At 33.9% G+C, this 13,039-nt stretch overlaps 3 protein-coding genes across 5 annotated transcripts; 1 reads left to right on the top strand and 2 right to left on the bottom strand.

Annotated features, from left to right (window-relative positions):
* Positions 1-6,429: 6,429 nt before the first annotated feature.
* LOC9308058 lies at positions 6,430-7,910 on the bottom strand. The gene is made up of 2 exons (XM_021023765.1): positions 7,057-7,910; positions 6,430-6,981 (listed from the first exon to the last, which is right to left on the bottom strand). Exons 1-2 carry the CDS (start codon positions 7,379-7,381, stop codon positions 6,920-6,922), a joined length of 387 nt encoding a protein of 128 aa, XP_020879424.1. The 5' UTR covers positions 7,382-7,910; the 3' UTR covers positions 6,430-6,919.
* Positions 7,911-7,963: 53 nt separating this feature from the next.
* Positions 7,964-10,719, bottom strand: LOC9310119. Its single transcript, XM_021023766.1, has 3 exons — positions 10,324-10,719; positions 9,930-10,241; positions 7,964-8,535 (listed from the first exon to the last, which is right to left on the bottom strand). The coding sequence occupies exons 1-3, from the start codon at positions 10,641-10,643 to the stop codon at positions 8,082-8,084; spliced, it is 1,086 nt and encodes a 361-aa protein (XP_020879425.1). The 5' UTR covers positions 10,644-10,719; the 3' UTR covers positions 7,964-8,081.
* Positions 10,720-11,221: 502 nt separating this feature from the next.
* On the top strand, positions 11,222-13,031 carry LOC9310118 (apoptosis-inducing factor homolog A). Of its 3 annotated transcripts, none has more exons than XM_021022583.1 (5): positions 11,235-11,297; positions 11,418-11,616; positions 11,695-11,951; positions 12,082-12,533; positions 12,623-13,031. In XM_021022583.1, the coding sequence occupies exons 2-5, from the start codon at positions 11,495-11,497 to the stop codon at positions 12,887-12,889; spliced, it is 1,098 nt and encodes a 365-aa protein (XP_020878242.1). In that variant the 5' UTR covers positions 11,235-11,297; positions 11,418-11,494; the 3' UTR covers positions 12,890-13,031. The 3 variants fall into 3 exon arrangements, with proteins under 3 accessions (XP_002874051.1, XP_020878242.1, XP_020878243.1); XM_021022584.1 differs by having other exon boundaries at positions 11,280-11,297; positions 11,421-11,616; XM_002874005.2 differs by having other exon boundaries at positions 11,222-11,616.
* Positions 13,032-13,039: the final 8 nt, after the last annotated feature.

Below are 13,039 nucleotides of genomic sequence, written 5' to 3'. Positions count from 1 at the left end.
AGGGGACGATGTGAACTGGTGTATGGAAAATTTGGACCTAATTCAATGAATAAACAGGTGATCTTATAGTTTATATGTACAAATTTGATTTTTTTTTTTTTTTGTATTTATGGTTTCACTATTTTCACCACTAATCAATTTTTATAATCAAAAAGTTTGGTTTCAACTTTTGAGAAGATAATCATCGATGGTTTGGTATGTTTCTTTTTGTTGTAAAAAGATGAGGTACCTCCCGATTTTGTTGAGGTACATGCTCTTATTATTTTCAAATATGTCTTTTTTCAGAAGAAACACTCAACTTTTGATAACACAGTTGCCACAAAGTCAGAAAGATGACTTATTACAGGGATGAATCTTCAGAGGAGGCTAATTTTTGTCGTTAATACAATTTAAGTATTCCTCTCTTTAGATTAGGGATAACAAACTTGGCTGTTAAATTCAGGAATTACTCTTCGTTGCCAATCTCTCTCCCCAAACTAAAATATTACATATATGGAAGTAGTAACTTAAAGTTTTTGGTATCGAGGTCATTCTAAGGCACTGAGATTCGGACTTTGGTATGTATAGGATTCGTTTTCCATGCACTAAGATTTAATTATTGTTTAATTTATTGGTTTTTAGGTTTCTTTCCATGCTCTGATGCGTTTTCGGGTGTGCCAATGGAAGCTTGCATCACTCTTTACTCCAAGCTTAAGTATGCTCTGCATTAGCTTCTTCTGTTCCATTGGTTATTATGGGTTTTGACTTTTGAGAAATATACAACAATTTAAAACCAGGTTTTGTTGTTGATTGGTTCGGTTTGTATACCATATTTTGCTAAATACATATGACCATAAATAAGACCAAAGGAGTTGGGTTAGCTCCTTTGCCAGCTAGGTTGACTTCGTCTCCTCCCCGTCTTGCGGATTTCCGTTATTCAACGGGTATATTTGAGAAGTATACGGTACTAAAACCACAACCATTGATCTTAGCTTGATCGGTTCTTCCCTAGGATTTATACATAAAAGTAAATTGTTTTGTTTAATGATTTTCCATTGCATGAACTTTCGAGACAACAAGTGGACAGGAGTGTAATGTCATCAAAAGTCAAATCAAACACTGTGAGGAACATAATAGACAACGTTGGCTTCTTTCGCAGCTGCTCAACGTTGTCTCTCCCGATGGTCCCAACACTTTCTTCTTTTTTTTTTGTCAACATTCAAACGTTGTTTAAAATATATAAAAATGTTTAACCTTAATCATCTTTCTAGATCTTTAAATGCCTAAAACTTTAACTTAATCAGTCAGCAATCCGTCACGTTAATGATTTTGAAAGGAAGACTTTTGTTTTGTTTCGGTTAGTTTTGTTTGTTTAGTATTTTAATCACAAGATAACTCTAATTTCCCATTAGAGTTGTGTTAATTGTGTTGATTATGATTTGGCGTTCCAATTCTGATATTATTTTTATGTTGTAAATCTTAAACTGTTACGTTATTGTTCTATCTTCCTATGTGAGAAAAAAGTAAAATGTTTTAAAATTTTGACATGGATAATAATATAATTGTAAATCTATAATAATTATATTATCATTTTATTTATATTTTTCAAAAAGAAATATATTTATCTTAATAGATTTAATATGATAATGTCAAATATAGTTATAAATCTAAAAGAGTTATGTTATTATTCCATCCTTTTATGAGAAAAAAGCAGATATTCTCTTAAATTTTTAAATTAACGTGGATAATAATAAATAAATGATAATTTTACTAATATGATAATGATTCGGTTTTAATCTTACCAAAAAAACAAATAATGATTCTGTTTTAAAAATATATAAATTTTCTTTGTTTAGTTGTAGATATTGTCATATAAAAAATTCTTAGATCCTCCACTGCCTTAATTTTATGTAAATACCTTGCTTGATATTTAATTTTGATTTGATATCATAACTAATCCTTGCTTTTTTTTTCGGCACTAACCATTGAATTTTTTATACTGCCATTTAATTCTTGCATAAAAAAATAATAATTAATAGTAGTGTTTATTATGAATGCAGGTTTGTTTTCCATAAAAACTAGATTGGATTTATGGAAGCACGTCATTGTTTCCAGTGCGAGGAAACAAATGTCGTATAACTGCTGTTGTGGCTCTTTAGTACTTTCGTTTCTGTTTATGGCTTTGCTTCGGTTGTATGGTTAGTCATCAATCATTGATCTTCTCATTGTTTGAATATTGTTGCATAGGAAAAATCTTCCTTTTTTATGAATCTTTCAAAAGTTGGGTCCATGCTATTCTCAGTGATTGATTACGTTTATTGAATATTTGTGTGCTTCCTCTGCTGATATTCTAATTCATGCTTTATTCGTCGTCTTTGATACACTCTGATTAACCATTGTGGATCTCTAGAGTCTAATTTGCAATATTAATGCAAGTCTCTTTAACTTACGGATTATGAAGAGCATCCTAAGATCGTTTAATTTGATTCAGGCTTTATGTGGCTAATGTTTGGTCTTGGATGTGAATTAGTCTATCATGTTTCTTGGAAGGTAGGAAGCAATCTTGATGTTTACCAAAATCCAATGTGCTCTTTTGTAGCTCAGTTTTGAAATATGTACTAATTATTGTAGAGGGAACCCGAAACAAAGAGACCATATGTATGATTTTAAATGCGAAGAGAAGCTCCGAATTTGAAATCGTCTCCACTCCGGTGATATGTGGCCATGGTGTGAAGGAGTCTGGAGCCATGGTTATTTCAGATTCGGACATAACCGTAATTGTTAAACTAATAAAAATAAGATCAAACGTACCGGATTGATGAGAATTTTTGGTGTTCTTCGTCATGTTCTTCGTCGTATGGATCTAACAAAACAAAAAAAAAATATATATACCCCATAATTTTTTTTTTTTGTTAATAGAGAGAACCCACCAATTTTGTAGCGTTGATTGTGACATCGAATTGTTTGTCGGATGAATATAAGTCTCTAATCCGGAGAATGAAGTTGAACCCTAACAAAAACATATATTCATAGCATAAAATTCATAAATAAAAGGTAGAGCATCACATAGCTTTTTCTTCAAAGCCAACACATCTCTCTTTGTAGCCGAATTACTCTCCAGTTTGGTATATACTCAAATTTTCCAATGACTTCCTTCTCGAACCTGGAGCGTTTTTGCTTTGCCGGATATTTTTAGGATATGGCTCTTAAGTATCTCTTGTGAGTCACTTGATATGTTGTTTAGGTAAAACTTTTGGTTTGAAAGAGAATGATCTACGACAAGCATAATCGGTTATTTGTTATATATGTGGCCATGTTCATATTGCTTTCTCCACAAGCAATTTTCCTGTTTTGTAGCATTCGATATTTAAATTTAAAAGCTTCAATACGTTGTATACATGTGTATGTATGTACATATATGAATTATTCTCAGTTGCACATAGTGGTTTCTAATGGATAGATACTTGCTCTCTGTAACCCTCTCATTTTTAGTACCTATCTTCAGTGTTTACTTTGCTAAGAGCTTCTTGATAGGCATACATCTTTGCAATCTCAGATCAATATACTACAAATACATATACGATACAGTTAAGAAAATTATATTTCTCTTACAACTTTTTATATGGGTTTTATAAACAAGAGATCAACTGAAGGGTTACGCAGCGACCAATGGCGAAGGTAGAGACAAAGATACTACAATAGGGACGATAAATATGACACGATATATACAAAGGAGATGCCTGTTTCTATACCATTGAAATTTTACGTACATAACTACTTCAAAGAGCAAGATGACTTACTTGATAGGTAAGAGATATGGTAAGAGATTATATTTTTCAATTATTTGTTTCCAACTACGAAAAACTCCAGTGACATACAATCTAAAAGCATGAATATGTCATAAAATCAAGAATACAACAAAAACCAGGAAGATGGGCCCAAATTAAAGTCCAAAACTGGACGTGGGGAACCCACGGACAGTGGCGGTCGGAGCGTTACAAATATGAAAGAAACGAGGAAGCGTGAATATGTCATAAAACCAAGAGTACTACAAAACCAAGAAGATGTGCTCAAAGAACGAAACTGGACGTGGGAACCCACAGACAGTGGCGGTTGTGGCATTACAAATATGAAAGAAACGAGTAAGCATGAATATGTCATAAAATCAAGAGTACGACAAAACAAAGAAGATGGGCCTAAAGACCGAAACTGGACGTGGGGAGCCCACAGACAGTGGCGGTCGGGGCGTTGCTAATATGAAAGAAACGAGTAAGCATGAATATGTCATAAAATCAAGAGTACGACAAAACAAAGAAGATGGGCCTAAAGACCGAGACTGGACGTGGGAACCCATGGACAGTGGCGGTCGGGGCGTTGCTAATATATTGTTGGTTTAAATATATAGATTTTTTATATTTAATTCTATTATATATATCAAGATATAAACACTAATAATTATTTGTGATTCAAAAACACTATTAATTGTTGATTACTAATAATATATATCAAAATTTATAGCGTTTTACCATAATTCTATATTAATGTCGTTATAAAAATTAGACTCTTGACAAAATTAATTCAATAAATATCCCTAATTTGATAACCCTAAATATTAATTATTAATTCTGGTCTTAATCAACATACAACCCCGCGCTAGGCGCGGGGACCTCCCCTAATATTCACATATATCATAACAAATTTTGCATATCCACTCACAAAATCTTCTTAAAAGAAATATGAAAAACATGTTTTCTTAAATAAATTTAAATCGAAAAATATTGCATACCGTATTTATCTCGTATCTATATATTTTAAAGATCACATCAAAATCATTCTTTATTCCATACCTTAAAAAAAAAAAATGGCTAACAGGCCGCTAGAAACAGAGACCGGATTCCCAACGCCACCGTCGTCCACCACTGATCACCCTCCTACTTCACGGTGGTGGACACAATCATATTCATTATTAACTCGTCGTTTTATTTTGGAATTGTAATTCCGTCGAGTACATGCTACTCATAGACTTTATGTTCAATAATAAGATATGAAAAATAACAAGTGTTTTTCCCGCACATTTTTAAATTATAACTAAATTAGAAAAATTTCATTCATCTATTAACTAGTAGTTTTTGGTGTTTTAAAAAAAATCATTACTATTCATTCATCTTGAAACTGTTGTTATTCTATTGATTCAGTTAGTTTATAATTTAGTTATTCCGGTATTTAGCTCCTAATCTAATAAACCGGTCAAGCCCCAATTGTTAACGTCATAAACTGAATTAGATAAAGATTTCGTATGATATTTATAAAAAGTTGAAAATCTAGTTTTAGTAGATGAATTTCAGTTTGCTTATTTTTCGTTATATTTTTAACACGCTAGTGGTATATAGCGAAATCATTTTTCTAAAATATGAAAACTCGATAAGCATTTTGAATGTAAAATAGCACAAACGCGTTTTCACGTTTGAAAACGTGAACATGTGGTTTACAATTATTTTACAGTATAAGAAAAGATAACTAAAAACAAATCAAATTAGCAAGAAACAATATATTTGAAAGTATGCGATGTTTTATACTGTACGCTTTACTCGCGAATGGATGATAAAATTCGTTATTTTTCTTTATCGTAATTGTCATAAACCCAAAATGTTTGGCTATCATATTTTTGATGAAACTCTAATTAATCTTCGTCGTAGTCTTTTTTCTAATGCCGCTGATGATCCGTTTCGTTCGAACATGAATTCTCTTTGAAATCGCGCTATGCCCATTGGAAACTTCTCCAATTAATGGTCAAGTTGCGGAATTCCTCATAGTTGAGTTGAGCTTCATTCTGGCTTCCAATGCACAGTGTTTTTTTTTTTTCCGGATAAGCTAAGCAAGAGTGATAAATGCCCATTTGATCCTTACGGATCTGAGCATCCTCAACGGTGAGGCTCTCAAAAAGTGTGTTTGATTAATAAAATATAATATTTTATTATAATTTTCTTATATCATTAAATTTAAAGTAAGTAATTAAATTCAACCAAAAAAACTGGCAAGTGAAGTCTTTACAAAATATGGATGCGGCTCTTAAACAAGACTTTTCAGAATCAATTCTCTCACAAATGTTTCTCTTTCCTTCTTTTTTTTATTTTATTTCATTATCTTAATTGTTAAAATTTGGGAGAGAACTAGGGACAGAACTCCCGTTGGAGTTGGTCCAAGCACATACTTTACGGCCATCTTTGTGTGAAGTACCTTTCCACCAATTCCGTTAGCAAGCATCGAATAAGACTTGACAAATACTTAACCGAAGAATCAATTAATATCATGTCTTATATATCTCATGCATTACCACTCTTGCGTTATCCTCCACTAATATTCCAAATTGCATAAACGGATATTGGGTTTTAGGTCATCATCTTGTAGAGACTCTTATCTAATAGAATTGTTAACAGTAATTTTTAAAAATTTGGTTATAAGCGGTAATTAATTTCTCAAAATAATTAATACACTTCTCTTTGAAGAATATGTAAACAATTGGTAAATATTAAGTGAAATCAGTTGTTAACAAATAAAAATAATATAGTTCACACAAATGGAAGAAAAAAAGATCTCGAGTCAAAACAGAAAAAAAAAAAAAGATTATGATGAAAAGGCCTAATCATAAGAACTTATCCATCAATCAAAGTCTCCAACTTTGTGTAAGAAGAGTGACATTGAATCCTCTCAACGTTCTCATAGCTTCGGGTTAGATTATGACACCTGATATCAATATGTCCAGCGTTATCAAAGACATATCTGTAAACCTTATGAGTCGCCTTTAATTTGATATATAATTCTTCGAAAACGACTCCGTTTGGATTACCCTCGGCAACGAAATCCACTGAGAAGGCCGTGTGACTTCGAGACTTACGTTCGTGAAAAGTATCTAAAACGGCAGCGTTTAAAGGACCGAGACTCACGGTAGTTTCATCGGCTCCGTAGTAGATAGAGTACCTGCAAGACTATAGACAGAAGCAGCTAGCCATTGCTTCGAGCATCAGATAAATATATCAATTAAAAAATATTTAATATTAGTTGGAGTGGTGTGAATACCTGGAGCTAGGGTTTTTGACGAGGAAATCAAGTGCCACGTGGCAGAGGAGGGAGAGACAGCGATGGATTGGATGGAGAATTTGGCGTGGCAGCGAGCATTATCGATGACGTGAAAGAGCAATAAATAAACGGCGAGGATGGTGAATAAGCCGGCCCAACAAGGTGTACAGCAAACCGTAGTTTCCATACAAGTGGCTTCACGAACATGCGTTGGCGGTATAGTCACTATTGGTCGTGACCACCATCTACGACGAGGAGGAGGAGTGGCCAAGGACGATGGAATTGGATATCCGGTCACTATTTCTGGCACGGAGGAGGAAGCCATTTTTATTTTTGTTCTCTCTTTTTGTGTGTGTGTGTGTTGGTTTGGAGAGGAAAGAAAGATTTGATGTTAGCCTAATCGTTAATTATATTGACGGTGGGGGAAGATGGTGAATATACACAATAATTTCGATGATATCTCTCTTTTCTTTTCTTTGTAATTTTATGTGTTGATAATCATCAAATTTTCTATATGATTGTTAGATATATCGAGGATATTATTTATTTAACTAAGGATATGAATTACCCAATTTTATAGACTTTTTTTCGTCGAAATAAATTTTTATTAACAATTGAGTAAATCATTAAGGCATTAGGTGGAATCGATGATCCCCAACATTTTGCTATGCCATTATGATCCTTAATAACAATCCATCCATTCGAGACTTTTTTGTGTAGTTGTTCAAAACTTGCATCAAAATTACGTTTAACAAAGGGAGAGAAGCGATCGTTTCCAGCTTAAAGAAGTTGTCTTAGTCTTAAAGATAAAATCCAAACAATCAATTTTATCTCTTTTTGATATTTAAAAAAACAAAAAGCAAAAGAAAAGTTTTGTTGAAGAAAAAGAAAAGAAAATAATGAACAATTTAGAAAATTAAATCGCTTTCTATTTTTTACCAATTCGAACTAATAACATAAAACGAAATAAATAACCTAAGCCAACAACTCTCGTAATAGAAATCATGATTTCAAGATGGGAGAGATTAAGCCAATTGTTTCTGGAATATATAATCACACCGTTTCACATTTCCAAGCAACGATCCCATGACCTTCCCCGCCTGATCCGTCGTAAATTTCACCGGAATAGCAGGACAAGCCGCCATCAAAAAACCATTTAAATATCTAGCATTTGTATTCATCGCAAACATAATCTCAACTCGAGAATCCCAAATCACGTCGCCAATAACTTTCGGCATAACCACCTTCTCGAAAACGACTTCTGTTTTGTCTCCGGTGACGAAATAACCCGCGGACGGAGACGATGATTTGGAGATAACTTCGCTGCCACGGAGTAAACGCGAATTGAGTGTATGAATAGAGACTTCACAGCCGGTGACTGGACTCCTCGCAACGAAACCGATCGTCCAATCAGCGGCCGAAACGTTTGCGTTTGCGTTTGAGACGGAGACGGAATTGGCAAAAAGCTCTACGTAACAACTATCTCTTACGCCAAGTTTGCTAAGACCTAAAGCATAGAGATATAAAAGGAAGAAGGAACCAATCACAGAAAAGTAATAAGTGCAGCAACAAACTGGATTAATGTCCATGGGCTCGTTGGGTGTTGTGGTTGAAGTTTCCAGGTTACATTGGCCAGGTTGGTGAATGAGGCCGCATGAGATACATCGAGATCTTGACATTTTGGAGGTTTTAACACGTACGTTCTGATGAAATTTTTTTACAAGTTTACAGCATATATACTTGAATAAATTTTGATTTTATATTTATCCTTTAATTTTTTGTAAGATATATATACCATGTTTGTTTAGTTACTTTAATAATATTTTTATTCGAAAGCAAATCTACGGGATATCTTTTCTTTTATTGTTGGCTCAATCTACGGGATTTTATGGGACTTAGCCTTGTTTATCTACTTTAATTATTAACATTAAATATTAATAAATACATAGTTTGTAAAACTAAAACTTTCAAATGTGCTTAAAAATATTATTAACTCTCTTTTTAATATGCGATAATTATTGAGTAGTGAGTTCTAAACTTTTACCTCCACTTATATTCAACTTGTTCTAAATAAAACTAAACAAAGTTCAAAAAAATAAGAACTTTCAAATGTGCTTAAAAAGAGAGTTTAAAATTTTAAATTACTAAGCATTCAACAGAAAATAAAGGAAAGTGGAACTTAATTTTTAACGCTAGGATCGGGAGTACTTAGGAAACTACAAATACATAACAAATGTTTACTACTAATTTTTTTTTTTTTTAAATATCGTTTTCCTATGTGGTAGATTTGAACACACGATCATGAAGCCAAATATAAATAGTTACATAATCTACAACAACCAAACCAAAATTGCGAGAAACGATAAATCCAAAACTGTAGCACACATACAATCAGTTAACTAAGTCGTCACCAGAGAATAGGAACTCTACTGGATAAATGTAGCCCTGAATAATTCTGTTGAATCGCCCTTCTCTTAAATGGATTATTTCTAGCAAGATTGTCTATATCTACTTTAGCAAAAAAAGAAAAAAAAGTGTCTATATCAAATAGAATAATATTAAAAGTTATTTTTATTCGTTAAATGCGATGATTAAGATCAGAAGGGCGATTGTTTTTGCGTTGGTAATTTACTGGAAATCTGTTTTTCTTCCATATAATTGTGTGAACTAGTATTATTTTCATTTTTCTATTTTGTGAAAATCTGATTCCATTTAAGATAAACAAACTTTTTACATAGTCATCAAAGAGAAGTGTATTAAAAAAAGATGTTGGATTTATCGCATTTAACCAAAAATAATAATTAATCGAGTGAATAACAAGAAAAAAACAAGAATACGATGAAAAAGCCTAATTATCATAACGATATCTTTACAAAATCTTCAATTTTGTGAAAGAAGAGTGACATTGAATCTTCTCAACGTTCTCATGGCTTCGAGTTAGATTACGACAACTTATATCAATATGTCCAGCGTTATCATAGTCGTCTCCGTAACTCTTATGCTTAGCCCTTAATTTGATATCTAATTGTTCGGAAACGGCATCATTAGGATTACCCTCCGCAAGGAAATCCACTGAGAAAGCCGTGTGACTTGGAGACTTACGTTCGTGAGAAGTATTTAAAACGGCAGCGCTTAAGAGACCGAGACTCACGTCAGTTTCATCGCCTTTGTAGTAGATAGCAAACCTGCAAGACCATTGGACAAAAGAAGCCATTAGAGCATCATATTAATATGACAAAAATAAAAATATGGGAACAAATTAAATACCTAGGGCTAGGGTTTTTGACGAGAAAATCAACGTGCCATGTGGCGGAGGATGGAGAGACGGCGATGGATTGGATGACGAATTTGGCGTCGCAGTGAGCATTGTCGACGAAGTGAAAGAGATATACACATACGGCGATGATGGTGAATATTGCGGCGCAGAAAGGTGTAACGCAAACCGTAGTTTCCATACATGTGGCTTTACGACCATTCGTTGGCGGCATAGTCACTATTGGTCGTGACCACCATCTACGAGGAGGAGGAGGAGTGGCCGAGGTTGGTGGAATTGGATATTCGTTGTAAGGATTGATTTGGAAAGCCATTCTCTCTCGTTGTTTGGATGGTTTGGAGAGGAAAGAAATAGTTTGATGTTAACTTAATCGTTAATTATAGAGACGAGAGGGGGATCAATGGTTAATATATATATATATATACTGTATACAATAATTTCGATTGATCTATCTTTTGTTTTTTTTTCTTTCGTTAAAGTTTTATGTGTTTTTAAGATAATTATGATATTTCGGGGGTATTATTTATTTAGAATCACAATAAAAAAATATTAATTACACATCTTTTAAATTTTTTACGTTTAGTAAATATCCGAATCTACCATAATTAAATTTAATAAATTGTGTAAAATCTCAAATATCTTACTTTCTTTTTCAAATGTGTCAATGTATTAAATTCTTTGGCCTTGAATGTCCTATCTTTTGTCCTAAAGACAACGAAAGTTTTTTTAAAATTTTTATTTATTTAAGGTTGTATATAGAAGGGAAAAAAAAGAAGAATGTAAATGATTAAAAAAGCTTATACTCGGCCCAATCTACCAAACTCAAGGGCCCAATATTCCAAACTCAAAGGCCCAATGGTTTCTTTCAGGAACAAAATAAAAAAATTGAAAATTGCGTTCTTCCGCCATTGACGTATTCGATGATGTAAGTTAAGGGAAGCTCCACAAGATTCTTCGTCTTCTTCAGGTATCTGAAGTCGTCACTAAACACGTCAATCACAAATTCCTTTTGCTTTTCCTCTCTGACAATCTTTCTACACTTCCTCTCTCTCTATATATATATCGACTCTTGAAACTGATTTGAAAGAAGAAGAAGAAGAAGCCTAACGAAGAACAGTCGAAAAAACTTGGACTTCTTTTTATTTGGAGCTTGAATCGCTAAAAATGGAAGGGATTGAATCTGGGTCTAGACAAGGAAAGAGAGTGGTTGTGATCGGCGGCGGAATCGCCGGCTCTCTCGCCGCGAAATTGCTTCAGTTCGATGCTGATGTCACACTCATCGATCCGTAAGTTCTTTCACCAAATTCTCAAAAACACCATTTTTTATTTGATCTTGAAAGCTTCAAAACTTGTGTTGAGATCAGGAAGGAGTACTTTGAGATTACATGGGCAAGTTTGAGATCCATGGTGGAGCCTAAGTTTGCTGAAAGAACAGTGATTGACCACAAGAGTTACTTGAAACAAGGCCGTGTTGTAACTTCTCCGGCGATCAATATCACAGAGAGTGATGTTATGACTGAAGATGGATCTGTGATTGGATATGATTATCTTGTTATTGCTACAGGTCACAATGACTTGTTCCCTAAAACTAGACAAGAGAAGCTGTCACATTACCAAGCTGGTATGAATCTAAATCCTGACATTTGTTTCATGTGATTTCTGTTTGTTTTGGTTGCTGTTGAGATTGTGTGTGAAGATATTTTGGATGTCTTTAGTATGATTTATACAACATTTGATCTATGTTGTTGCAGAATATGAGAAGATCAAATCTTCTGGATCAGTATTGATTGTTGGTGGAGGTCCATCTGGTGTGGAGCTTGCTGCGGAAATCGCGGTTGATTTTCCAGAGAAGAAGGTTACTCTGGTGCATAAAGGACCAAGATTGCTTGAATTTGTTGGACAAAAAGCTGCTGATAAAGCATCTGACTGGTTAGAATCAAAGAAAGTGGAAGTGATATTGAATCAATCTGTGGATTTGAGTTCAGCTTCAGATGGAAACAAAACATACCGGACTTCAGGAGGAGAAACTATACATGCAGATTGTCACTTCCTCTGTGTTGGGAAACCTTTGTCTTCTCAATGGCTCAATGGAACTGTTCTGAAAGATAGCTTGGATGGTAAAGGAAGGGTTATGGTCGATGAGTACTTGCGGATTAGGGGTCGAAGCAATTTATTCGCCATTGGAGATATCACTAATATCCCGGTAAGTACATTATATCATGAAGTATATCCAGCTTTTACATAGTTTCTTGGTTAGTAGTCTTGTTTTGATTATATGATTCTTGATAACAGGAGATGAAACAAGGATATATAGCGGAGACTCATGCTAATGTGGTTGTGAAAAACATAAAGGTAATGATGTCGAGTGGGAAAAAGAAGAAGATGTCGACTTACAAGCCTGGTCCAGAGATGGCCATTGTATCTTTAGGAAGAAAGGACTCGGTGGCTCAGTTTCCGTTTGTAACAGTTGTTGGTTGCCTCCCTGGTTTGATCAAGTCAAAGGATCTGTTTGTGGGAAAGACGAGGAAGGCAAGAGGACTAAATCCTAAACTTGTATAAGGTTGAGTCCTATTTGTGTTTTCTGGTTACATCTTGAGAGATGTAAATTATGTTGTTTGTGTTGATCTCATTGTTTCAGTGTGGAGTGAGTGTTGGTTTGCTTATGTTGTTGTGTATCTAATGAAGAATATTTGAGTTCTAATCTTCTTC

The sequence above is a fragment of the Arabidopsis lyrata genome (assembly GCF_000004255.2).
Source record: "Arabidopsis lyrata subsp. lyrata unplaced genomic scaffold ARALYscaffold_6, whole genome shotgun sequence".
Classification (NCBI taxonomy): Eukaryota; Viridiplantae; Streptophyta; class Magnoliopsida; order Brassicales; family Brassicaceae; genus Arabidopsis; species Arabidopsis lyrata.
This window is presented reverse-complemented; position numbering and strand designations above follow the sequence as displayed.

Coding starts and splice junctions, on each gene's coding strand:
- LOC9308058 (XM_021023765.1), bottom strand. CDS start 7,381: ATGGCTTCCTCCTCCGTGCCAGAAATAGTGACCGGATATCCAATTCCA. Junction 6,982..7,056: donor GTCAAAAACCCTAGCTCCAG/GTATTCACACCA, acceptor AGCAATGGCTAG/CTGCTTCTGTCTATAGTCTT.
- LOC9310119 (XM_021023766.1), bottom strand. CDS start 10,643: ATGGCTTTCCAAATCAATCCTTACAACGAATATCCAATTCCACCAACC. Junction 10,242..10,323: donor GTCAAAAACCCTAGCCCTAG/GTATTTAATTTG, acceptor ATGGTCTTGCAG/GTTTGCTATCTACTACAAAG. Junction 8,536..9,929: donor TTCACAAAATTGAAGATTTT/GTAAAGATATCG, acceptor CGTAAGAGATAG/TTGTTACGTAGAGCTTTTTG.
- LOC9310118 (XM_002874005.2), top strand. CDS start 11,495: ATGGAAGGGATTGAATCTGGGTCTAGACAAGGAAAGAGAGTGGTTGTG. Junction 11,617..11,694: donor GATGTCACACTCATCGATCC/GTAAGTTCTTTC, acceptor TGTTGAGATCAG/GAAGGAGTACTTTGAGATTA. Junction 12,534..12,622: donor GAGATATCACTAATATCCCG/GTAAGTACATTA, acceptor TCTTGATAACAG/GAGATGAAACAAGGATATAT.